General features: G+C 42.1%; 1 protein-coding gene across 5 annotated transcripts; it reads left to right on the plus strand.

Annotated features, from left to right (window-relative positions):
* Positions 1–26,258, plus strand: LAT2 (linker for activation of T cells family member 2). Of its 5 annotated transcripts, none has more exons than XM_060693179.2 (12): positions 1–55; positions 6,890–7,002; positions 7,786–7,828; positions 11,507–11,547; positions 12,559–12,613; positions 14,362–14,396; positions 16,853–16,895; positions 19,108–19,166; positions 21,042–21,095; positions 22,520–22,588; positions 23,861–23,924; positions 25,848–26,258. In XM_060693179.2, exons 2-12 carry the CDS (start codon positions 6,915–6,917, stop codon positions 25,873–25,875), a joined length of 579 nt encoding a protein of 192 aa, XP_060549162.1. In that variant the 5' UTR covers positions 1–55; positions 6,890–6,914; the 3' UTR covers positions 25,876–26,258. The 5 variants fall into 5 exon arrangements, with proteins under 5 accessions (XP_060549162.1, XP_034276730.1, XP_087745471.1 ...); XM_034420839.3 differs by lacking the exon at positions 1–55 and adding an exon at positions 3,513–3,643; XM_034420840.3 differs by lacking the exon at positions 1–55 and having other exon boundaries at positions 6,817–7,002; positions 25,928–26,258.
* Positions 26,259–26,596: the final 338 nt, after the last annotated feature.

A 26,596-nucleotide genomic window follows, 5' to 3' on the forward strand; every position in this document is an offset into this window, starting at 1 on the left:
CAGAGAGTAAAGGATCAGTAACTTCTGCCTCTTAGGAAACCTCTAAACTTACAAGGTATGATATTTCAGCTTCTGTTGACCGTCCATTTTTTGCCTTCTGGATTTTAGGCTAGCCCACTTCTTTCTGGCAGGATAGACTGTTAACTCAGTTCAATTTCTCTCGTGATCACTCATTTTTTTTCTTTTGTAAAAATTGAACAGGGAACAAAAGTGATTCCCCAAATTACAGACATAACCAAAAAAACTTCAGAAAATGTTACGACACGTGGTATAGGTTTATGTAACAATTTGGAATTCCTATAAAACCTATATGTTTTCATTTGTCTTAATTAAACTTAGTCCAGTTGTTCCCGGCTCTCCAGAATGCCTTTGATAACCTCTTAGTTTTGTTTTTCTATGCAGATGGGCAGATTTCTTAAAATAGGCTGCAATCTGTTTATTTGTATTTTCATTTTTAAATGGTGGAGGCCATTCCTTGTTTCTCAGTATGCTCTCAGTTTCTCGCATTAAAACTATTTTTAAGTCAAAAAATCAAGGGAGAGAACTTTGTGAGTTCTAAAGGGATCTGATAACAGCTGTTCAGATTAACACATTTTAGGCATCTGATGAAGTGAGCAGTGGCTCACAAGACCTTAATGCCTTTTAATAACTTGTTAATCTGAAAAATTACCCACACTCCTGATTCTTGGTTATCATAAACTAACCCAAGCTTTCTTGCAATGCGTAACGAAGGAGTAAGCAACTGGGTTTGAGCTGAAGGCAAGATTCTCTGGGTTGTAACCCTCTGCTATAGGGTCCTATTAAGACAAAATTTGTCAAATTCATACATTCATTTGTGTATTTATTTTATGCTTGTGCACTTTGTCACAAGTTATTTATTTCCCTGAACGGTTGCAACTCTACATTCTGTCTTGGCTGCTCCTTTGAAGACCAAACTTCTTTATAAACAAATAGTCCATAACAGTGCGCAGTGATGCAGATTAGTGTGGGTAAAATCGCATTTGCCTTTTGTTTTAATCCACCAACTCCCCAACTGCAAGGTGCCATGTTCTATGAAGTTTTGTAACTCTGCCATATATAACGGTATTTCCATTAGGAACAACTGATCTGTCACACTGGGAGCGAATTTTTTCCTCCTTAATATTATATCCTCTTTTTCAACTTGAGTTGCCTTCTGTTTCCACTGACAGAAGTCAGTGAAACAAAACTGTTTCCACTAGTTTTGCAGTCGGCACACACTAACTGTGCCAAAAAGGCATCACACTTTTTAAAAAGTATTTTTAATGAGAAGCAGATTGCTTCCTGTAGGAGAATTAGCAATCGGATTAACAGAGTTGGAAGGGACCTTGTAGGTCGTCTAGTCGAAGCCCCCGCCCAAGCTGGAGACCCTATAAGTCCTTTTTTGAAGAGATCTGTTTTTTCAGGAGTAGATCAAAATGTCAAGAGGTCTTTCTGTACCTAGATTGCAGTTCTATAAAGTAAGAAATTCCCAAAATCAAAAATTGTTCATTATTAGTGGAGATGTAGGATCTCCTGCGCTTCAGTTAAAAAATTACCGATCTCTTGTTTTAAACTTTACATAGGTCTACTATAACCTCTTGCCTGCCATCAAATAATTGGTATGTGCTCCACTTATTATGGCTATGATAGCACTGTCCCTTCTTTCTAGCTCTCGGTCACCAAAAATAAAACAATTTTAAAAGTATGGCTCCATTAGCAGTGAAAAATTGTTGTGCTGCTGTTTCTCAGCCTTCTTACTTTATTCTTATTTTGATAGCCGTCACGATGAGCAAATGATAGCTGGTGGTGGCTTCATTTATTGGAAAATATTAAACCAGAGTTGTAATATTTTGGGATATATATATAGAAACACATATGCTTGCAGACACCCACTCACACCAGGCTTTATCGGAATTTTTCTCATAAAGTACCGTTTCCCTGAAAATAAGATATCCCCTGATAATTGGGCTTTTGAGCGCATGCGCTAAAATAAGCCTCCCCCCCACCGAAAATAAGCCCTCCCTGAAAATATTTAAATGCATGCTCAGCCAGTCCCGGCCATTTCCTCTGGTTTCCTCCATGTGCCCCAAAATAATAAGACCTCCCTGAAAATAAGGCCAAGCGCTTATTTTGGGGTTCAAAAAAATATAAGACAGGTTCTTATTTTTGGTTAAACACGGTACATGAATTTAATGTAAAAAGTTCTGATCTATCAAAAATTGTTCATTATTAGTGGAGACGTAGGATCTCCTGCGCTTCAGTTAAAAACCACTTGTTGGCAGAATGTCAAAAACTCCCCTTCCCAGATATCTCCACCATTCACATTAAGGCCCAATATTATTATTTTGGAGATCTAGAACAGAAATTGGATTACAATTTTGGTTCTGAAGGAATAACAATTACCTTTTTTTCTGATCATTTGTGAAACTGAAAACACTAGAGCAGTGAAACAGAATTAGTACATGGTCTCTCTGGCAGTCAATGCATAGATTTAGTCAGTCTATGGGCGTGAATCTTTGAGTCAGTTGTCAGGGTTCCAAGTAATAAATCCATAGCAAGCAAGACTCCGAGGCATGTAGATTCCTCAAAGAATACGTTTATTTGGAATATCATATTGGCACATATCTGGTGAAAACCGACTCTAAGGTCTCCCACGGTTTTCACATAATTAAAAGTAAAAGTTTTTCCACTTTTCAAAACAATCAAGTCACATGGTCCAATCACAGAACGGGCTGGCAGCCAGGTGGCATCATTCCACCTTCTGACCAGATGTGAGAATGTCCTTGGTTCCCAAGAGAAAATATGTTGTTTTGGCTAGATGTTCCCCCTCTGTCTCAATTCCCCCCTCCCTGACCCTCAGCTCCAGTGTGGCAACACTGAAGTGGTCAAAAATGGCTTCAGTCAGGTCAGCTTCAGGGTTGACATCAGTATTGACTCCCGAAGATTGCCTGGAGAAGGACTTAGCAAGATTTTGGATTTATACACTGCCCATCTCACTATCTGACTCTGAGCAATTTACAGATAAAAGCCATAAATATATATTAAAAAGATACAGTTAAAAAAGGCAGAGGGAGCACCCTCAACCTACCAACCATCTCCAAAGTTGCATATCATTCGTAGATCCCCAAGCCTGTGTGAAGTCAGGTCTTTACGTTTTCTGGAAGGCCAGAAGAGTGGGGAGCAGCCTCAATTCTGAGGACAACGTGTTGTATAGGGCAGGGTTAATGGCAGAGAAAACTCCCTTGCCATTTGTCCTTGCTTCCTTCTTCCAAGGGCCAAGAGATGTGACTGGTCCAAAGTCATCCAGATGGCTTCGTGCCTAGGACAGAACTAGAAATCATGATTTTCCGGTTTCTAGTTTGAGGTTACACTTGGATCTTTTACATGCAAATAATTGAATACATCAACAATCAATGGCTTAGTAAGTTTATCAACAGCATCTTCTCACTTTATTCCATGCTGAAATAGTTTTTTTCTCCATTCCTTTTTCTCCCTTGAAATAGCACTTAGCACTTATATACCGTTTCACAGTGCTTTACAGCCCGCTCTAAGCGGTTTACAGAGTCAGCATATGGCCCCTAACAATTTGGGTCCTCATTTTACCCACCTCGGAAGGATGGAAGGCTGAGTCAACCTTGAGCCGGTGAGACTTCAACTGCTGAACTGCTGGCAGTCAACTGAATTAGCCTGCAATGCTTCATTCTAACCACTGTGCCACCACGGCTCTATAATCTATAATCCTGTAAAGAGAGGTCTGTGAGAAAATCCCCAAACCTTCAAATAATTCCTAATTTTATATTTAACTGATTTTTAAAACCTTGCAAGAGAAAAGTTGATCAATATGATCATAATTTAAATACTAAACTTTACTTTGGATGGGCTCTAGGAATTTGGAGGGGGGGGGGCAGGTTTCCTTCGAGTCATTGTTAACTCCTGGCAACTACCTGGTTGTTTTCACTTGCAATGGAGAGGGTTTCTGGTTGCCCTCCCTGATCATGAATTGCACAATTTCCAGACCAAAGCTGTCATATCAAAAGCCCCTAGACTTTTTTCCTTGCTGAGTATGATCCTTTGTTTCCAACTCCCTTTGTTCTCCTTGAGATGCTGGGCAGAAGCTATAGATCATTTGTAAAGCGTATGTTTTGACTGCAGAAGTTTCCATATCTAAATACGGCTGAAAACCTCCTACTTAAAACCTCTGAAGGTGTTGTCAGTCAGTGTCAATAATATCAAACTAAATCAACCTGGGCACCCTCTTGTGGGTTATTATTAAGTGTGGACTTAATAAGTGTGGGCTTGCTAAGAATTCTGGGAATTCACCCCAAATTCTAGATAGAAAACTTGAGAATCGATAAATTTTAAAATCCTGTTTTAGCCGCTCATTCTGTACCAAATTAAATAATTAGACTGGGATAAGTGGGAAGATGGATTTCTTAAACAATCTGGAGTGTCATCAAACAAATCTGAATGTATTCAATCCAGTTCACCTGTTCACTTTGGAAAACTGATTCAAATCAGCATTTCTCAAAAGATATTTTCATGACCCTTCACAACAGACTAACGTGATTGCTTCTTTCCCCAACCTTCCAGATCTATTGGATTTTCCCTCTCTAATTGTCCAGTTAGTCGGACTATTTTAATTTCCCACAATGTCCATAATAGCTTTAATTTGGCACTGGAGCACAATTTGTACTTCCGTTATCCCAATTAGTTTTAATATTTACTATTGTTACATAACTACAGTATCTCATAACATACATCCTTTAGCTTCACAAAATCAAGGTAACATTTAAGCACAATATAAAATAATATTTATTTAGTTATTGCACTAATGCACACATTGCCCAATCAAAAATATTCCAAATGGTTTACAATAGAAAAGCAGAGGCTTTCAACTTCCCTCAAATGAACTTGGGAATGTACAGCATGTAATACAAGTAGAGAAGTAATCCCACCACCATGGGATAACTTCTTAAACATGGGCATATAGTTGAGTTCAGTACATCCATTTTTCAGTTTCTACCCTTATTGATCTAAACGTCTCCTCTGTCATTCTTCATAGAGTGGAGTTTTTTCATAAACCAGGCAATAGGAGGTCAAGCATTTGAGAATCATCTCATTCAATGTCCTTGTGCCCCCCACTCCGATAAGATGAATGATGACAGTGCCTGCCCAATCGATCAAAAACTCAAAGGGACAATTAAATGCTGGGCAGAATATTCTAACAATTCCCATTCCTGTAAATGTCAAACATGCTGACAAAATGCATAGTGACCAGCAAGTGATCTGACCATGATAAAGGAGTGAACCACAATGTCAATCTTCACATCCCCTACCATCTTCTCTCAGATGAAAGCCAGATCTGTACATCAGGTACAATACTGCCTGCAACAAGTCCATGGAGGCCATAAAATCACGAACCTACCCAGATTCCACACCAAGGACATAGCCATTGAAATCTCCTAGCACTAGAGGTTCCGCACTGGGCTATTTATGAGATCTAGAAACTCAAGTACAGTGGTTGCTGGGCTCCAATTTGACCCTCTGGACCAATGTTATAAAGAGACACCCCCCCACCCAGTCATCCATATTCAACATCTGGTCAAAGGCAAAGTTTGGAGGAAAAAAACACCATCTCCTTCATCTACAGCAACCAGAGCTTTTTTCTGAGATGCAGGTCAAATCTGTATGCTCATTGTGGATAGGTGTGGTGGTCTAATTGTGCATTTAACCAACAACAGCCTGAGATCAAGATGACTTAAGGATCAGGCTATCCAGGAACAAGTCAGATGGGTTAAAAGGATTGGAATCAGATTGCTGGTCCCTTTTCTCCTAAAATGACCCACCCAACATCTCCCATCACATTTTCCTCTATCTCTCATGGATACCAATTCCGTAACATTTTCACCTTTCTGTGGCTTTCCAATCTCTCCCATATTTTCCCACTTTTGACTCACACTAAATCCAGAGGGTGTCCTCACCATCATTGTTTCATTCCATCTTCTTCCACAGTCTCAATCTGCTTTCTGTTCCCCACCTTCCCACTCTTACATAGTGGTGGTTTAGTCCAAGAGCTTCAGCAATGCACAAAATGGCCATCTCCATCTCCATTCTCTCCTCGCTGTTTCCACTTCCAAACCATGTGTTCTTCCTTTTGCTGTCAGACTTATATAGCCCTTCTTAAACGTCTGCTATAACTTGTCCTTCATCCTTCATGTATAAAGCTTGAGGGGACCAGGGAAGAGGGTTTCCCTCTCTAGGTTAGTCCAATCCGAGTTTCAGATTTGACATCATTAGGGAATGAGAGGATAGCATATTTTATGTTTATTGTGGTCAAAAGATTTGACCAGAAAGCTTTAACAGCTTTCAGAGGTCACCAACACTTATAGTTCTTTGTGACTTCAGTCTGCCCCAGAAAACAAGAGTCTGATGCATCTGAGGAGTTCATGGACACCATGACAATCACAGACTTGATCCAAGTCATCCAAGACTTGATACACACTAAGATGAAACATTAGATCTGGTTTGGGTTGGAGCAGTTGCAACACATCCTGTAGAAGAACATTATCTTCAGTCCCTTATTATGGTCAGATCACTCTGATTGCTTTCCATCTTGCCAATGCCCCATCATCCCCAAATAATATCTATGCATGGCATTAAAGGCAACAACTAGCACTTTGAATTGCATTTGGAAGGAACCTAGGGGAAGGATATTCTATGTATATCCTGTTGAGCTCCAGAGGAAGATATAAATCTAGCAATAAACATAATAAGGAAAGAGTTAGGGTAAACCCCTCACCATATCTACTGATTCTTCCCCTATTTTTGAATTAAGGCTACAAAGTGGTTGAAGACTTGTCTCATCTATGTTGCTTTTATCTTTTAAAAGGCTGGAACTACAGTAAGACCAAGCTATGGGCCAAGTGGAGCTGATTTGGGGTGCCTTCTCCTTGATGATTCTGGGGGCCCTTATCAGCATGTGCATGAAATGTCAACAAACTGGTAAGGTTTTAATCCCTTATTTTGATTAGCTGAGATCTGAAACCCAGATTAAACATAATTTGGCGGTTGAAATGCCATATATGTGTTCATAAATAAAGTAAAGTAAAGTAAAAGATTTTAGTCCGCTAGTCATTGCCAAATATAGAGGGCAGGTTTGATCTCTGTTTCAAGGCCATTGAGCCAGTGCCGTCTGATGACATTTCTGCAGCCATGTGGCTAACATGACATCATGGAGCACTGTTACCTTCCCGCCGTAGTGTTACCTATTTATCTATTTGTATTTGCATGCTTTCAAACTGCTCGATTGGCAGGAGCTGGGGTGAGGATGGGAGCTCACCCTACCATCACATGGAGCTCAGGTCTCGAACGTGGGCTGCTGGCTTTCCAGCTGACAAGCCCAGTGTCTTAACTGCTGAGCCACCGCACCGCCCATATATTTATTCATAGGGATAATAAATTGCAACCAATCTCGAATACATAGTACAGATCGAAGTAATCTCTTATAAAGACAAAGCAGTGGGTAAGAATTCACATTTCTGTGCATATGTTCACTAAGCCGTGTTACAAAAGCACGGATGTTCAAGCAACGTTTCACCCATCTGTAAAATGGTATGATGATGATCTCCAGCTCCCAACTCTGCAAATATACTTGGATTGAATTGATCTTCCTTTTTTCGTCTCCCCTCTATTACTTCTTTAGTGGTTATTGCTCCTTTTTTTCCCTTATAATTACATTTTAGCTCTTAAAACTCTCTCCTGTTTCTGTTTCTTCTCCATCTTCAGGGAGTAAACAGGAGAAGGCAAATGTGGACAACCAGAGAACTCAGTAAGTAGGGATCATTTTCACTGTCTTTCCGAGATTGCAGTCCCAATGGAATGAGATGAATCCCAATGCAGTTAGAATTTTGGGGGCGCTCAACACTTTAAGAGACCAATCAAAAAAGCAACAAGTACAAAGCACCTCCATGAACACCAACTAGCCATCAGAAGACATGACAACAGCTCTTTCATCTCACAATGTATGGACAGACTCAGCGGTGGGTTCCACATATTCTTACTTCTGGTTTGCCCCACATGTGCACGCTTGCTTTGCGCGTGGATGCCTTTTGCGCATGCACCCAGCCTAGAAAATGTGGCTAAATAGGACGGCATTATGTCAGGGCAGGTGGCTGGGCCCACCCACAGTCGCCGCTACCAGTTCGCCTGAACTGGTATGAACCAGCTGAATACCACCTCTGGACAGACTCAAGCAGAGGGTCCATTGGGAAACTATTGGCATTTTAGACTTAGCCAGATCCAACAGTACAATCTACAACCACTCACTTAGCCACCACAAAGTAACTTATGACTGTTTTTACTCTTATGACTGTTGCAGCATCCCATGGTCAGGTGATCAAAATTTGGATGTTTGGCAACTGGCATGTTTTATGAGAGTTGTAGTGTCCAGGGGTCATGTGATCACCTTCTGACAAGCAAAGCCAATGGGGAAGCCAGATCCACTTAACAACTATGTTACTAACTTAACAACTGCAGTGATTCACTTACAGTGATGGCAAGAAAGGTTAATAGAATGGGATAAAACTTAACAACTGTCTTGCTTAGCATCAGAAATTGTGACTGTAAGTCGAGGACTGCCTGTACTAGAGAACCCCTGGAAATTTGGCATTCAGATAAATCAGCTATTAGTAGACACACAGAAATAAACCACATTTGCACAGCATTCAAAAGAGACAACAACAACAACAACAACAACAACTAGGAAGGAAGCAAAAAGATTAGAGCATCTCTCCTTCAGCAGCCAACACTTAGATAAGCAGAAATCAATACCAGAGAAACAAGCAGAAAACAAGAGGATCAACGAACCACCAAGGAGGAAACCACACTCTCACCAAAATGGCAGGGCAAACTACTGGATATAAACAAGGCAACAAATCCCACACTTACTCACACTGATGATGTTACCTAGTTCGGTACTGAGGTGTCTTCAAGCAAACAAGCTCAGAGAGCACTGTTGTGGCTCCGTTGCCTGAGCCTGGGCTATCGACAGATGCAGATTCTGAGAGAGAGGGAGAGGAGTTGGCAAGGCCTCCCTCTCCAGGACCCTCCTCTCTGGCAATGCCTCCGGAGGACACTGAAGGCCAAAAGATAGACTCAGAGCCAAGCACGTCCCCGCAGCCATAGGTGGACAGCGACGAAGGAGATAAGTGCTGGCTGGACCCTCGGCAGAGGCGCAGGGAGAAGCATGCGCAGCAGAGGGGAAGGCATGCCAGAGATTAGCTGAGTCACTGGACAACACCCCACAGGGTATAAATGTGTGTGTGGTGGCCGGTTCAGTTTGTGACGAGCAAAAACTAGAAATAATCCATTATCTCTGCATTACTGGACTTCTGCCTGCCTTGTCGGACTGCATTTGGACTAATCCTTGTATTGCGGAAACTTTGCCTGCTTTATCGGAATGCTTGCAGTCTAATCTTTGTTTTGTGTGAGTAAAGTCTGAATTGGCAGCTAGCCACTGGGTTGCTGCCAGCTTTATCTTCAAAGATTTTGTCGTGTGGCTTATTAACTCCGGGCCGTCTGTGGGGGTGCGTGTGTGGGACGGGGACAGAACAAGCACTAAGAGCGCCATTATCCAATTCAATTCAGTTTATTACAGTCATAGATCAGAGACCAGAACAAATAAAAACACTCAGTGAATAACCAATTAAAAATTCTAGAATAAAATAATAAATAACAGATAAATATTGAATTGAACGCCATTATTCTAAATCTCTTGCTGGTGGTATATGACCAAGGGCAGGAGGTAAAATTTTACAACTACAGTTAGAAGATTAAAAAGACTCTAAAACCATAGAGAGCCACAGTATGAGTGTTTGACCTATAGGAATAAAAAAAAACTGGTCTGATTTAAGGCTGCTTTCTCTGAACTGGAGGTGAGCAACTTGTAGCACCTCAATATAATTTCAAACACTCCGAGTGAGGAGGGAAGGAGAAAAAAGCAGGGGTGAAATCTACTTACCTTCCCTACCGGTTTGGAAATGCGTGCGCTGTGCACACTTCCGCGCACCATCTTCACATCCGATTTTAGACCCTCTGCGCATACACAAAACCTGTGCATGTGCAGAAGGTCAAAAACAGGTTACTTCCTGGTTAAAATCAGGAAGTAACGACGTCGGGGCGGGTGAGCGGAGCCTTGCGCTGCCTCCGCTACCGGTTCACCAAACCATGCACCACCACCGCTACTGGTTCATCTGAACTGGAGTAAACCAGTAGCATTTCACCCCTGGAAAAGAGGGTGATGTCAACTCGCGAAGCATTCCTGTCCTGCTCTTGAGTTGCCATAGGCAAGGAGGACAAGGAATTGAGCCTTGCAGCTGCATCGAGGAACTTGCATTTCAGTCAAAACAAAGCACATTCCAGCTGGCAACGTCAAGGTCATCTCCACGGATATCCACAGTGGCTGGAGGGAGTGACTTCTACAACCCGCAAAATTGCTTTTTTTGGGGAATGTAACTGATGACACCTTGGGGGGAGGGGAAACAGGGTCAGAGACAAGGCGTGAATTAAGTGAGGTCAGAGTTGGCTTCACTTGGTCTGACATGAAGCTCCTAATAAATAACTGGATTTCTTTTGAAGCTTGGCTTGAGGCTCATGATTTAATTAGGGCATCGGCTGGAACTCTGACAGGTGTTGCAAAGAGGAGTGGTCTGCCCCAAATGTACTGAGTTTTCTTCTTGCATTTGACCAAGCTTGGTTGGCAACCCAATCCAAAGAGTTCCAAAAGTACTTTTTCAAGAGGCAACTGGACTTTCTTCGTTTGTCCTTGAAGACATTTCACTACTCATCTTAGAAGCTTCTTCAGTTCTGAGAAGCAAAATGTCTTTAAGGAAAAACAAAGAAAGTTCAGCTGCCTTTTGAAAAAGCACATTTGAGACAACCATGACCCGGATGACTGGGAATCTCCATAGACACTGATCCGAAAGAGTTGGCTCCAACCTGGGAAAGATCAGTGGTAAACATCAACAGCCCCTGTGTGCAGCTGAAAAACCACAACTCTCTTTATCTTATAATATAATTTTGGGTTACTACTTCTCACCATTCCCATGGTCTATTTTGAGCAGAAAGAATCTTCCTTGCCTTGGCATTTCTGCTGCACTGTAAATTAATCCCTCTTCAGTTTGTCTTAGCCATGAAATAATAAACTTATCCTGGACTTTGGGGGACATGAGAAACCCTGGAACTGTGAACGGGCACTAAAAGAGGCAGTTGCTAAACAAGGACTACCTGTAGGAGGCAATAAATGGTCAATTCATTGCTAAGAACGATCAGATCCTCGTGACATAGGATTCAATGGGATGGCGTCCTCCCAGTTTCTCTTTATAGGCAACCTCACAAAATATAGGATTGATAAATTTGTTGTTTATTAAGACATTCTAATTTATTTATTTATTTATTTATTTTGGACTCCTGGACATTAAAAATATTTTCCCTGATTTTTTTTTTCCAGGTGGGAAGACCGACAGGGTTGTGATCAAGGTCCCTATTTAAGTAAGTGCCTGTTGCTCCTCTTTCTCCTCCCCCACCCCCATTTTAGAGGAGGTGAGCAAGTATTCTCTCAGCCGCAGTTTTATTTTGCAAACAGCGGAAGAAGCTTTGTGGTCAAGTAGAAAATGGAGTTGTGGCCAGAAAGTAATGCACATCCCAGCCATCAGTGGAAGTCAGGTCCAGAAATAACAGTGAGGGTCTGATCCGAGGGACCAGTTACAAGCAGAAAGAACCAGCTGGAATTCCTTTCTGTATTAGGGATCTATTGGATCAAACCAGTGGTGGGATTCAAATAATTTAACAACCTGTTCTCTGCCCTAATGACTGGCTGGGTGGCCGTGGCCATGATGGGTGTGGCCAGGGGGTGTGACAGGCAACATTCGGCCTCCTGCACTGCCCTAGGGCGCAAAAATAGGCTGCGGGGGTGGGTGCGCCACCTCCATGCTCCATTTTGGGCCTAGTAGGCCTCCCTGCAGCATCCTGGGAGCGAAAACAGGCTGTGGGGGGGGCCATGCTGCACACACACACCATGCCCTGTTTTGGGCCTAGGAGGCTTCCGTGAAGCCTCCTGGGTGCGATAACGGGCCATGGAGGGGCACGCTACACACATCCCCGCTCCCCATTTTGGGCATTGTAGACCTCCCTGCACTCACCTGGAAGCCAAAATGGGGCGCATGGAGACTCCTGGAAGGGGCAGGGAGGGGAGGAGCCAGCCAGAAATTTAACTATCGGTTCACCCGAACCGGCTGAATCCCACCACTGGATCAAACCAGAGACTAAGAAAGACACATAGTATGCAGACTGGATCTTGGTGGAAGGAAGGAAGATTTGTATCTGTTAGAGATACGACTCATGTACCCAGACTGATACCGTACTTAAGTGAACAGTATTAGAACTGTACTTAAGTGAACCAATCCTTTTTGGATTATAATTTGCCTCATTTCTCTGAAATGAACGGTTGGAATTTGAAATCTGCTTCCTTTAAAACATTTACAAAAATATTTCTTTTTTCAGGTTCCGTGTCAAAAGAGTCACAGATGAAAGAGACATACCATACGCCAAAACAAAGGTAGCTTGCACAATAATAGCCATGGAATATTTTGGTGCCCTCAAATTTACAGAAGTCAACTATCCTGCAGTTAATCCAATATAATTGTAGGGTCCAAATTTGGGGAGAAGGGGCTTCATTATTTTGGGAGGTGAGGTTCCTACTTCTTGATTAACCATCCACAGTAGTTAGCAAATCATAGTAATTCTCAGTGAGAGCAGTATCAAGAAAACTGAATTGGAAAAAATAATAACATATTGAAATCAAAATAGACAGATTATGGAAAAGATTTTACAAAATCATTGCTACAGTTATGGCTGCCCTAAGGAGAAAAACATGTGAATTTTTACAATAGTGATATTTTGGCTAGAATAATTTTGAATTTGCAAAAAAAATAAAATAAAATAGAAATTAAAATCATCCTTGCTGGGCCTGTAACTATGTTCTATCTTAAGATGTTATTTGGATAATTGCTAGGTTCCTGTCTGGACCTTGAATTTCCAAAGACTATCAGTCAAATAGGTGATTCTTTTTGTTTCTTTTTTGTACTGTATTAGAGATAGAAATAAAATGCAAAAAACAGAGGTTGGTTGTTTCTAGCAGGTGGGCTACATTTTCCTTAACAGATTAACAGAGTTGGAACCAGTGATGGGTTTCAATTTTTTTTACTACTGGTTCTGTGGGTGTGGTTTGGTGGGCGTGGCAGGGGAAAGATACTGTAAAATCTCCATTCCCATCCCACTCCAGGGGAAGGATACTGTAAAATCCCCATTTCTTCCCGATCAGCTGGAATTTGGGAGGCAGAGAATAGATGGGGGCGGGACCAGTCAGAATTTTTACTACCGGTTCTCCGAACTACTCAAAATTTCCGCTACCGGTTCTCCAGAACTGGTTAGAACCTGCTGAAATCCACCTCTGGAAGGGACCTTATAGGTCATCTAGTCCAACTCCCCACTCAAGCAGGAGACCCTACACCATTTCTGACAAATGGCAGTCCAATCTTTTCTTGAAAGTCTCAAGTGATGAAGCTTTTTTTTGATATACCTTTTTTTTGTATAGGAGCAACTAGTGGTGGGATTCAGCCAGTTCGCACCTATTCGGGAGAACCGGTTGTTAGAAGTAATCATATTTTGTTTTGTTTTTCACTTTACAGGGCTAATCCTGTAAGGAAGGCAGGAAGGAAACATTCTGGTGTTGTTTCTAGCTTTAACTTTATTGCCCTGCTTACAGAAACTGCCTCTCTGGTTAACCCTTATTACATTGTAACAGCTAAGGCGCTTCGCCCATAGACGTGAATGATGTTGAATTGGCCATGACCACTGAGCCACACCTACCCAGCTGGTCATTAAGGCAGAGAACCGGTTGTTAAATTATTTGAATCCCACCACTGGGAGCAACCAAAAACTCAAAATCTAACCCTCACAGAGATATTGGATGCAAATGAGATCCAATAAAAGCAGAAAGAATGTGTTCCTTCCCTTGACCGGGTCATCTATAAGAGTAATCAGTGTATTTTTCTTCTTGTACCCTGATCTGAACCCAGATTGAAAGGGATTTTGAATAAGTGCTTCATTTCAGAGTCCTCTATAACTGTCATTCTATCACCTTGACATCCAAATAATTGGAACAAGGCACGGTTCTTTACCTCCCTCCTGATAAGTCTCTAGATAAAGTTTGGCAGATCTTGCCTATTGCATTGCATTGCTTTTTTTTTTTTTACTTCTGCTGAGCAACTGTCATGGTTTCATTTCTAAATCTATCCTTTTTAGCAAAAGCAGAAAACTCTCCAGCTTTAATGACCTTGGTAAGTATAGTGCTGACCAGGGGTGGGTTCTACTTAACTTTACTACCGGTTTGCAACGGGAGCGCGCACGCAGATCACCCACGATGACGTTGTGGCGGGTGGGTGGAGCCTCCCGCCGGTTTTACTACCAGTTCTATAGAACCGGACCAGAACCGGGAGCAACCCACCACTGATGCTGACCATTTCTTGATTAAAATAGCTGTGGGGGTAAAGTGGCTGGATTGCAGTACTGCAGGTTTACTCACTGCTCACTGCTAGGAGTTCGATTCTGACCAGCTCAAGGTTGATTCAGCCTTCCATCCTTCCGAGGTGGGTAAAATGAGGACCCAGATTTTTGGGGGCAATAGGCTGACTTTGTAAAACCTCTTAGAGAGGGCTGTAAAGCACTGTGAAGTGCTATATAAATCTAAGTGCTATTGCTATTGCTAAACTCCAAAAGTTGGAACAGCTCTGCATTCTTGCTTTATTTTGAATGAAACATACTTTCACAAAAGACGAAATTGGAACTTCTGAGTCCATGGATATCATAGATGGAAGAAGCAGTAGGAGCAAGCATAGTTTGACTCCTTCTTCTTTGTGGCAACCCCTGAGATATTGGAACACTGCTATCATGTCTCCCCTAGTCCTTCTCTTCATCAAATTAGACATACCCAGTTCCTGCAACCGTTCTTCATATGTTTTAGCCTCCAGTCCCCTAATCATCTTTGTTGCTCTTCTCTGCACTCTTTCTAGAGTCTCAACATCTTTTTTACATCGTGGCGACCAAAACTGAATGTAATATTCCAAGTTTGGCTTTACCAAGGCATTATAAAGTGGTATTGACACTTCACGTGATCTTGATTCTATTTATAAATTATTTATAAACAATTTTATTTCATGTATTTACAACTGCCTACCTTGCCAGTGTTGGTGGTGGCATGGTTTTCTCCTTGATAGTTCCTTGATTACGGTATTGTTTTCTGCTGAATTGTTCATCTGGTGAGTCCCAATCCATCATGAGGTCGTGAAGCGAATCTGACTTCCCCCATTGGCTTTGCGTGCTGGAAGCCAGCTAGGAAGGTCGCAAGTGATGATCACATGACACAGGGATGCTGCAACTGTCATAAGTACATGTTGGTTGCCAAGCACCCAAATTTTGATCATGTGACCATGGGGCTGCCGCAACGTTTGTTAAAGTGAGGACCAGTGATGAGTCACTGTTTTCAGTGCTGTTGCAACTTCAAATGGGCACTAAACAAATGCTTGTAAATTGAGAACTACCGATATAAGGAAGCAGATTCCACACTTCCTAGCACTGATGAGATTACTTAGTAATATAAAGATATTAAGATGAAGAATGAATTGTTTAAAGAATAAAAGAGAACAAATATGAATAAATAGCAATAATTAGAATTTAAGAGCAAATGAAGATGTTTATGTAAGTAAGCATAGAAATATTGAGATGATAAAAAAAAGGGGGGGGAAGATTTTGGCAAAAACTGTAATTGAGTAAAATGTATTTGAATGTGATTAATTGTATAAGATAAGATATGGCCAATACTCTGTCAAAAAAGATGTGGGTGAATGTGGGGGGGAGGGGGACCAATAAAACTTAATTTTAAAAAACAGGTTACTTAGTAATGCGGTAATGAAATATCTGCAAAAATAAATATCTTTACTTACTTACTAAGCAAGTAAACAGCTAAGCTCAGAGAGTAGACGGACTCCACAGTTCAGCCTTGAGCTATAGATATTTTCTTCTACTGATTTTTGCACTGGCAGAAGTTTGACCTATTGTAGATTATTTTAAATGTAGCTTTCAGTTCTTATATTTTATGGGCTGCTGGATTGTTTAAAAAGAATACCTGGTGCTGAAGTCTGTCTGGCTTGCTTAAATTTGGATCTACTACAGGTAATCCTCGATTTACGACCACAATGGAGCCCAACATTGCCGTTGTTAAGTGAGACATTTGTTCAGTGAGTTTTGCCCCATTTTACGACTGCAGTTGATAAGTTAGTAACCCAGTTGTTAAGTGAATCTGGCTTCCCCATTGACTTTATTTATTTTATCGGACTTTACTCCGATCTTTAATCTGACAAATTTTGCTTGTCAGAAGGTTGCAAAAGGGGATCCCACGACCCTGGGACAAAACAACGGTGTCAGCCTCCACTTTTATATTGCTTATTTATGACAAAACGGTCATAAATATGAACCACTTGCCAAGCATCTGAATTTTGATTGGATGATCATGGGAATGCTGCAAAGGATGGAGGACCACCTGTAATCCATTTTCAGTCACTTGGATGTTCAGGTTTATCTTTTTTTTTTTTAATTTGATTTGTATGCCGCCCTTCTCCGGAGACTCAGGGCGGCTTACAATGTGTTAAGCAATAGCCTTCATACTTGCATACACCTTGCATACCACAAGCAATTTATCTACCTGATCTGGGTATTAATCCATACATTGTCTTTTCAGAGGACGATTCTCACTCTCAAACAGAGGACGATTCTACATATGTGTAAGTTTTCTATCAATATAATCTTTAGGGTAGTGGTGAAATCCAATTTTTTTTACTACCGGTTCTGTGGGCAAGGCTTGGTGGGTGTGGTGTGGCTTGGTGGGCGTGGCTTGGTGGGTGTGGCAGGGGAAGGACACTGCAAAATCTCCATTCCCACCCCACTCCAGGGGAAGATTACTGCAAAATCCCCATTCCCACCCCACTCCAGGGGAAGGATACTGCAAAATCTCCATTCCCACCCCACTCTGGGGCCAGCCAGAGGTGGTATTTGCCGGTTCTCCGAACTACTCAAAATTTCTGCTACCAGTTTTCCAGAACCTGTCAGAACCTGCTGAATTTCACCCCTGCTTTGGGGTCTTTAGTTGGAATTTTTACCATTTTAGGCATATGGATAAATTAATTTTTACTGGTGACCACTGTAATCCTCACTTCTAAAAGCCATGGTCCATCTTCATAGAGTTTACAGAATTAAACCTATATATTAAGCTAAAAGGGCTTGTTAAGTCTAACAAACTTGAAGTTAAGGTCAGGTTCAATTTAATGGTGAGGGAATGTCAAAATCACAGGAAAGTGGTACCAAAGTCCCCTAACCTCACCTTCTGTGAGTAGCCTTTCCTAGAAATCACAATGGCTGTGCTGGTTACAAATTCTAATTCCATAATCCAATGTATCTGGAAGGCTCTGCTACATCAAGATGCACCGTATTCCTACTTAACTTGGAAAAATCTTTTCTAAATAAGGTCACTGTTGTCTTTATTCTTCCCATCCCCTTTTTGTTTTATAGTATTGTTAAAGGGACATGGTGGCTCAGTGGCTAAGATGCTGAGCTTGTCGATCAAAAGGTCGGCAGTTCAGCGGTTCGAATCCCTAGTGCCGCATAACGGGGTGAGCTCCCGTTACTTGTCCCTGCTCCTGCCAACCTAGCAGTTTAAAAGCACATAAAAAATGAAAGTAGAAAAATAGGGACCACCTTTGGTGGGAAGGTAACAGCGTTCCGTGTGCCTTCGGCGTTTAGTCATGCCGGCCACATGACCACGGAGACGTCTTCGGACAGCGCTGAAACAGAGATGAGCTCCGCCCCCTAGAATCGGGAATGACTAGCACATATGTGAGAGGGGAACCTTTACCTTTACCTTATTGTTAGACTGGTTACTCTCATCGTAGAGAGCCTCAAAAAATCGTTGCTCAGATTTCTTGTAAGACATATTAGGGAAGAGAATCACTGAATTTAACCAACTCCTAAGCTTTCTGATTCTCTTGTAGAACCATAAAGCATCTTTCTCTAGCCAAACATCTTGTGTGTGAATGTGAGTGTTTCAGCTTCACCTTCCAGAATTCATTCATTCAATTTGGCACCAGGTTGGGGGAAAGCTGTGCAAAACCTCCCTTCCAGGCCAAGAGAAAATTTTGATTGCAGAACAAATGATGCAAAGAGGCAGTGGGTGCCTCTTCACTGGATGTTTTCAAGCAGAAGTTAGACGATTGCCTGTCTGAGATGCTCTGATTAATTTGATGGCACCTTCCAACTTCTATGGAGCACCACAATCTGGAGAGGATATGTAGAAAAGAATTTCTGGGCAATAGCACCTGTATCCTGAAGTCTTGCTTTGGCTCCTGTTGTGTAGCTATTGGGTTGCCTGTCAAAGCTCTTTTAAAATTGGCTCCTCGGCTTTCAAATTAGATTGATTTTCTTACCTTAGCTCAGCCTTCTGTCATCTGCTTCTCTTCAAATATGTTGCAGCTATAAATTCCAGAGTTTCCAACTGTTAGCAGTGATGGCTGGGCATGTTGAAAGGTTCAGTTGCAATGTACCCAGGAGATGGCAGGTGGTGTAATTTATAATTTGCCTTTGCTTTTTTTATTTTGCAGCTTAGAGCCTGCTTGGGTATGAAAGGAGATCTAAGAGTTATTTACACCTGATGAAGATGGGGGAAGTTTGAATCCCCACTCAGACTTGATAGATCAGGCTGAGTGACTTTTGTTCAGCATTTTATCTTAGACCTATTTTGTAGGCTTGTTGAGAAAATAATTTTGATTCTTTGAATAAGGATACCGCATGTGTGAGAAAGAGCAAATTATTTATGATTCTGTTTGTGGCTTGGGTGGCTCTCATTCAGGATGGGAAATCAACCACAGGCATTGAAATGCCTATCAATTTCATTGATATTCCATTTTTTTCCAACCTTCTGCTTTCATCCCTTTTCCATTCTAGTGAACCCCTCTCTTCACATCATTACCACAATTGGCAAATAGCCACAGGACTATCAAGTGGTAAGTGGACAAGCCAGGTTAAGTAACCCATAACCTATAATCCACTAATTTCTGAGGGGTTTTTGGTGCTCTCTGAGCTTGGTTCCTTTCTTGCAAATGTTTTATTATCCAAATTAGGCAGAGGTGTCAAACTTGTGTCATCAGGTGACGTATCGCAACTTTTTTCCCTTCACTAAAATGGGGGTGGGCATGGCCAGCGTGTGATTCATCCGCCATCCGGCCCACGGGCTGTGAGTTTGACACCCCTGAAATTAGGTAACATTATGCCAAAGTAGGATGATGTTACTTAGTTTGGGTAATGAAACATCTGCAAGAAACGACCAAGCTCAGAGAGTACCAAGGATCCCTCATTTCAACCCTGAGCTACAAATATTCTCCTTTATTGGTACCCACTAATTTCTGTGTGGCAATTTGCACCAAGTTATTTTCAATTTTCGTTAACCAAACCTGGCCTAGGAGGAAAGTAGAGGTAGTCCTCACTTTACGACTATTCATTTAGCAACTGTTAAAATTTATGGCGGTGCTGCAGTATCCCTGTGGTAATTTGGTCAAAAATTTGGCCGTTTGGCCACTTACAATGTTTCAACTCCCCCGCTTATCTCCCCCCCACATCTATGCTTTTCTACCTTTTGTCCGCCATGGCTCCTGCTACCCTAACTGACCCTCCCTTGTCATCGTTTTGCTCTTTCCGCTGACCAAATATAGCCAGCTTGACCCTTTGCAAGGCAGCTGCTGGCCCTGTGAAGCTTTCTTCCCCAAGTCATGTAAGCCGGTTTCCTCACGAGACTTGGGAAGATGGCCTCAGATAGCCAGCAACTGCCTGGCAATGAGCAAAGGTGTGTGCGTGTGTGTTTGGTCAGCAGCAGGAGCAAAAAGCAGTGGGAGGAAAATGGTGAAGGTCAGCAGGGGTGGCAAAGGGAAGCAGGGGCCTCGGAGTGCAGGGTGGGCTAGGCTGAGGGGGCTGAGGCAGCTTTGCGCCATACAGACAGAGTGCCTGAAGCTTCCTGGCGCATTGTGGCTTTGTGCTGTGGCTCCTTAGGACGTGTGGCATTACTCCATGCTGCTAGGGCTTCCTCGGGTGCTGTGCAGGGGAGGTATTCACTTAACTTTGCTACCGGTTCGCAAATGGGAGCGCACGCGTCACCTCCACGCATGCGCAGAGCGTCAAAAATGGGATGTGATGGCGGGTGGGCGGAGCCTCCTGCAGCCGCTGCTACCAGTTTTCCCAAACTGGATAGAACCGGCTGAATAGCACCACTGCGGCTTCCTTTCATCCGGTGCCAAAAAGGAATAGTGTTGAGGTGCCCTTTCTCTTTCTAATACTCTTTTTTTTCCCTTCTCCTGACAGCTTTTTCCTTCCATGACTTTTTCTCCTTTGACAGATATCTAACCTTTTTCTCCTCTGTATAACACTTCCCTTCCTCCTCTCCTCTCTGACATGGCCTTCCTTCCTCTCTGAAGATGCGAACGATGGGTTGCCTCTCAAGGAGCATGTTCATACAAAGGTCACCATGGGATGCACATAGTGGGCAAAACCATGATCGTTCTCCTTAGCTGCATTTGGAGAAACATCTGTATAATAGCAGTAGCTCTTAGCACTTAGACTTATATACCGCTTCACAGTGCTTTACAGCCTTCTCTAAGTGGTTTAGAGAGTCAGCCTATTGCCCCCCACCCCACCCCGGTAATCTGGATCATTTTACTGACTTTGGAAGGATGGAAGGCTGAGTCAACCTTGAGATGGTGAGAATTGAACTGCCAAACTGCTAGCAGTCAGAATTAGCCTGCAATACTGCTTTCTAACCACTGCCCCATCACCATGTCCAGTACTACTTTGATGCTTTTTTTTCAATCTCAGCTTTCCCCCTCTTTTAGATGATGATTCTCATGGATACCAAAATGTGATTGGGACAATCAAAAGCAATCGACGTAAGTTCTTTGGAGAATGTTCCTTTCCTGTATCAAGCCAAATAGTTATCTGCCCCATTCAATTGCATACTGCTGTTGCCCAATATGACTACAAATTCGGATATGACGATCTGCTCTAATCAGGGGTGAAATCCTCTGAAGTCTGCTACCAGTTCTGTGAATCTGTTATACTGAGTGCATGCTTTGCGTGCGCAGCGCTAAAAAAGGAACATTTTGAAGCCTTCCGAGTCTGCAAAGGTAAGTAGAACGGGGGCTGGGGGGGAGAGATCCGCTGTGCCACGCAATTTAGATTAGCTAGAAAGCAGGAAATCTGACGATTTTAGCTAATATAAATCATGCATCACAGCTGATTGTCGCCCAACTGATTGTCAGAAATACCGGTTCACTAGAACCAGTAGCATTTTTTACTACCGGTTCACCCGAACCGGTCCAAACTAGTAACATTTCACCCCTGGCTCTAATGTCATGTGAATGCACAGCAGGGGTGAAATGCTCCCGGTTCGGACCGGCTCGGGCGAGTAGGTAGCGATGGCGGCGGGCAGTTCGGAGAACCGGTAGCAAAAATCCCTGCCCCCACCCCCCATGCCCAGCTGAGCCGGGCAATCATCAGAGGCTTTTTTTCTTTTAAATGCCTCTGACGAGCCAAGCTCTGACGATCCCAGTTGAGTTGCCTGCTAATCAGGCAACTCAGCTTGGATCGTCAGAGCCTTTTGAAAGCATTTTTTACATGGTTTTACATGTAAAAAATAGTTTTAAAAGTAAAAAAAAAAATTGGCCACACCCACCCAGTCACATTACCCGCCCACTAAGCCACGCCCACAGAACCGGTAGTAACAAATTTTAGATTTCACCACTGATGCACAGTCTCACATTCCAGTCATATACATTAAAAACTGCTCTAGAGGATTGGGAGATTGTTTCTTCTTCTGGTTTCTATTACAGAAAGCACTTTCCAATGAAGATCTGTGTGATAATATACCTCAAAACTAAGCATCCCAAACGGTGCTTTTTTCTAAAAACAACAACTGGACTTCATTTTTTTTCTCCCTTTGATAAAGTTTGCTTCTCATCCAAGAAGCTTCTTCAGTTCGGAAGAACTAAAGAAGCTTCTTGGATGAGAAGTGAAACGATTTCAAAGGGGGAAAAAAAAAACAAAGACAGTCCAGTTGCCTTTTAGGAAAAAAAGCACCTTTGGGAAAACCTGGACCTGTATGATTGAGAACCTCCATAGACATTCAGTATTAAGCATTTTTCACTTTGCCCAAGGCACTCTGTTCCACTTATGGACCTGCTAAAATCCCACTCACCTGCAGGGATGGAGAGGATGTCAAAAACAGGAAAAATGATAATAATAAGTGAGGTTAAAAAATTAAGAAATAATAACCTGCTCTTTACATCTCCTTGTCTCTTTTTTTTTTCTCTAGTTTTGGCAGATGAAGACATCTACGAGAACAACCTAGCAATTCAGATATGGAAGCAGGCACAGATTTCAGGTAAACTCAGCCCCGAGAATTCAAAAGCAGAGTTGTTCAATGAATGAAAAAGGATTGCAGTGGTTCTCAACCTTTTTTTCACAACCCCCCCTGTAAATACCTTTTGTGGCCATGGATGCCCAAGACTCAAAATTTAAATTATAACATTTCTTTAAGCCTTCGCGGACCCCCTGTGACGACACTGTGTCCACAAAGAGGTCTGCAGACCACGGGTTAAGAACACCTAATCCAATGATGGCAAACCTTTTTGGCACAGAGTGCCCAAACCGGAAATAACATGCATGTGCACACGCCAGAGCGCCAGGAACCCAAAGACCAGCTGGTGTGGATGTGCGCACGCCGGCCAGCTGGTTTTTGGGTTTCCCCGCACTTGCATGCTTCGCGCACACTGGAGCACCGGAAACCCAAAAATCAGCTGGCCGGCACGCACATACCTGTTTTTTGGCCGTTTTTTCAGGCTCTTTTTCAAGCCATTTTCCAGCCTGGTTTTTTGGCTGTTTTGGGATCGTTTTCAGGGCGTTTTTTGGGCCGTTTTCAGGTGCTCCAGTGCCCGCGAAGAGCAGCTGGCTACGGCGTGTGTGCCCACAGAGAGGGCTCTGTGGAAGGAAGGAAGAGAAGGGGAGAAGAAAGGTTGTGGCAAAATAAAGAAGGGTAAATGGTAAAAGAGCAGCCCCGAAAAAGTAAAAATCAAAAATGAAAGTTAAAAGATGAATGAAAAATGGTGAATAAATGACTGTACATGTAAATATGTTTATGAGAAATAAAAATAAAAACTTTTTTGGAAAAAAAAAGAGAGAGAGGGCTCTGCATGCCACCTCTGGCACGCGTACCGTAGCTTCTCCATCACGGAATTAATCTATTACACATAGTTCAACTGAAGCTAATAAATGCTATCAGTGATCTTGGCTAATGAAAGGCTGGGATCTATGACATAAGAAAGGCTGGAATATAGGAGGAGAATAGGAGCTGAATTCAGTATGATTTGAAAGGAGATTTAGGATTGAGGGCACTATTACATAGGAGGTGCTGTCAGGATTAGTTGACATCTTATAGGAGAAAATAACAGAATCCCCAAATCCTTAAACACCTGAAGGTTTTATGGTCTGTATATTATTATTTATAGTGTTGCATTGGCCTCCAACCAATAATGGTGGCAAAGTGATAGAACGTCAGTTGCCTTCTAGTTTTTACCTGGATATTTCAGTACTTCTGTGTAGCCCTAACAAGCTTCTTGTTCTGTTCTGCTTATGCATAATTATTTTCTCTCTCCAGAAAGCGACAGTGCTAATTGTGAAGAAGAAGAATCGATTTACATCAATACAGAACAATATAGCAGGTAATTATGCAGACAGGTCGTGCTCTCCTGCACTGGGAATGATACCGTATGCGTGCAGTCATTGTCAATGGGAATCTCTAGTTGTTATGTCTTCTCGTAAGAGATAAAAATAATTCTAATTAATTTAATGCGAAAGTATGTTTTTAGAAAGACTCAGTTTCAAAATCTGGCAAATTCTATTGAAGGACTCTTAAATGTAGTTTCCATTCTAAAACAAAGCAAATTGTTTTCTTTTCGAGCTCTAATCGGTGTTTCTCAACCTTGGCAACTTTCAGATGTGTGGACTTCAACATCCAGAATTGGGGCTGGGGAATTCTAGGAGTTGAAGTCCACACATCTGAAAGTTGCCGAGTTTGAGAAACACTGCTCTAGTTGAATGATGACAATGGTGAATGTTGTCTGTAGAAAACTAGGTTATTAGAAATCAAAGGTTTTTTTAAAAACTCAGTCAAAATATTGAAATATCAGAGCATGCAATGGAACTAAAGGGATTCAGTGATAGAACTGGGTATAGATAGTCCTTGACTTATGACATGTCACTCATAAACTGTTCAAAGTTACAACGGATTGCCCCAAAAGATATCTATGACCTGGTTCCAAAGTTCCAAAAATGGCTGCCTACCCCTGCAGTCACGTTACTGTTTTGGACATTTGCCAATCAGCCTATTTGTAGTATCCTGCGGTCACATGGATGCAATTTACATTTTTGCAAAAAAACCCAGCATTTACCGTATTTTTCGTAGTGTAAGACACACTTCCCCCCCCAAAGAGGCTGAAAATTTGGGTAGGTCTTATACTCTGAATGTAGCTTTTTCAAAGCTTTTTTTCAGCCCTAACAAGGCGCTAGCGAGTGAAGCCTCCCTCTGACTCTCAGCTGTGCTTTAGAAGCTGTTTTTCAGCCCTAACAAGGTGCTAGCAAGTGAAGCATCTTCCGAACTTCACCTGCTTTTCTTATTGCTTCTCTCTCCAAAGATCAGCTGTGCTTTAGAAGCTGTTTTTTATCCCCAAGTAGGGGATAAAAAGTGCGCACACGCGCTCAAAACCAGCAAACTAATGTGCTGAAGCTGACCAGACTAAGGACGCTAGCCAGATGAATACCTGGTAGGCAGATTCCCCCCCCCCATTTTCCTCCCCAAAAACTAAGCTGCGTCTTATACTCCGAAATATATGGTACTTCTGGTTCTAGCAACAGCAACAGCACTTAAGACTTATATACTGCTCCATAGTGCTTTACAGTACTCTTTGAGCAATTTACAAATTTCAGCATATTGTCCCCAACAATATGGGTCTTCATTTTACCAACCTTGGAAGGATGGAAGACGGAGTCAACTTCAAGCCGGTCAGGATCAAAGTGCTGGCAATAGGCAGTTAGCCTGCAATACTGCATTATAACCACTGCGCTACCATGGCTCATATAAAACTGTCTACAGTGAACAATAGGTTCACTTAACAACTGCCACAAGAAAAAATTATAAAATTGGGTCAGTAGCTGATGACCTGCTTTATGACCATCAGGATTTAAGGTCGTAATTGCCAGAATCAGTTATTGTCATAAACTGAGGACTATCTGTATAAAGCAAGACTGTGGTCATACTGCCAATCAAGTCATTGTGATTGAGTGCAGGAGATCTGGTAGTATCTTTTCAGATCCACACATTTGTTAGTGTAAAAGGGTACTACCAGATTCTTCCTGGTGTTTTGGTTACGAGCTTCCCTCGAAAACCATCTAATGCAGGGGTGTCAAACTCATATTGGGACTTTCCCCCCCTTCGCTAAACCGGGCAGGGGACAGGGCCAGCATGTGACACATCTGGCCCGCGGGCCGTGAGTTTGACACCCCTGATCTAATGTGATTTCCATTTGCATTAAAAATACATTTAAACCTCACCCCGAGAATGAAGTGTTACATTTTTATTTTCCCAGTTCTCAAGGTAGAGATGTCCATTTGTGAGAAATCGGTATCCTAAATTTACTTCTTTTTAATGGGTTAACCTGGGATCCAGGCAGTATCTTTCCACCTGTGATTGAAATCTTCCAAGGGCCGAAATCCAAAAGGAATGAAAGCATCCCAACACCAACATGCCAGAAGACAGGATAACAACACTGAAATGGCTTACAGGATTGTTTTACCCTTGTTCTTTCCACATCTTCCTGGCCCTACTTGTCAGCATCTGTTATTTCTGACTTACTTTGCAGTCCTTAATATAATTTATCACAATCTCCCAGAGAGTGAATCTTGCTTTGGCAATATTTATGAGGCATGTATGGACTTTAGGATAATTTTTAGAAATCTGCAGAAACGACAAGCCTCTACATCATTAAATAAATAAAATGTGAATAAGTCTCTGTTTTCATTCCTATATTTGTTTTGGGGATAGATACTCACAGCAACACATTACTGATTATATTATTATAGTTGGATGTGCAGTAAGCCAGATATTTAAACTGCATTTGGCATTTGTGTCCACCTATCGAGTCATTCCCAAGGGACCTGGGATAGGCAAATGTTTTTTAATAATATTAAAGGTATCATCGCAGCTATTCTAAGTAAAGCTGAAATTGAAATTGACTGGTTTTGTCCATGCTGTCCTTGTTCAAGTAGTGCTCAGATGTTTTTGGAACTGCACCCAATAGCCCTGTTACTATTGGTATTAGCTTTCCTTTCTTTTCCA

Source organism: Pantherophis guttatus, chromosome 1 (assembly GCF_059756535.1).
Source record: "Pantherophis guttatus breed Tessera chromosome 1, ASM5975653v1, whole genome shotgun sequence".
Classification (NCBI taxonomy): domain Eukaryota; kingdom Metazoa; phylum Chordata; class Lepidosauria; order Squamata; family Colubridae; genus Pantherophis; species Pantherophis guttatus.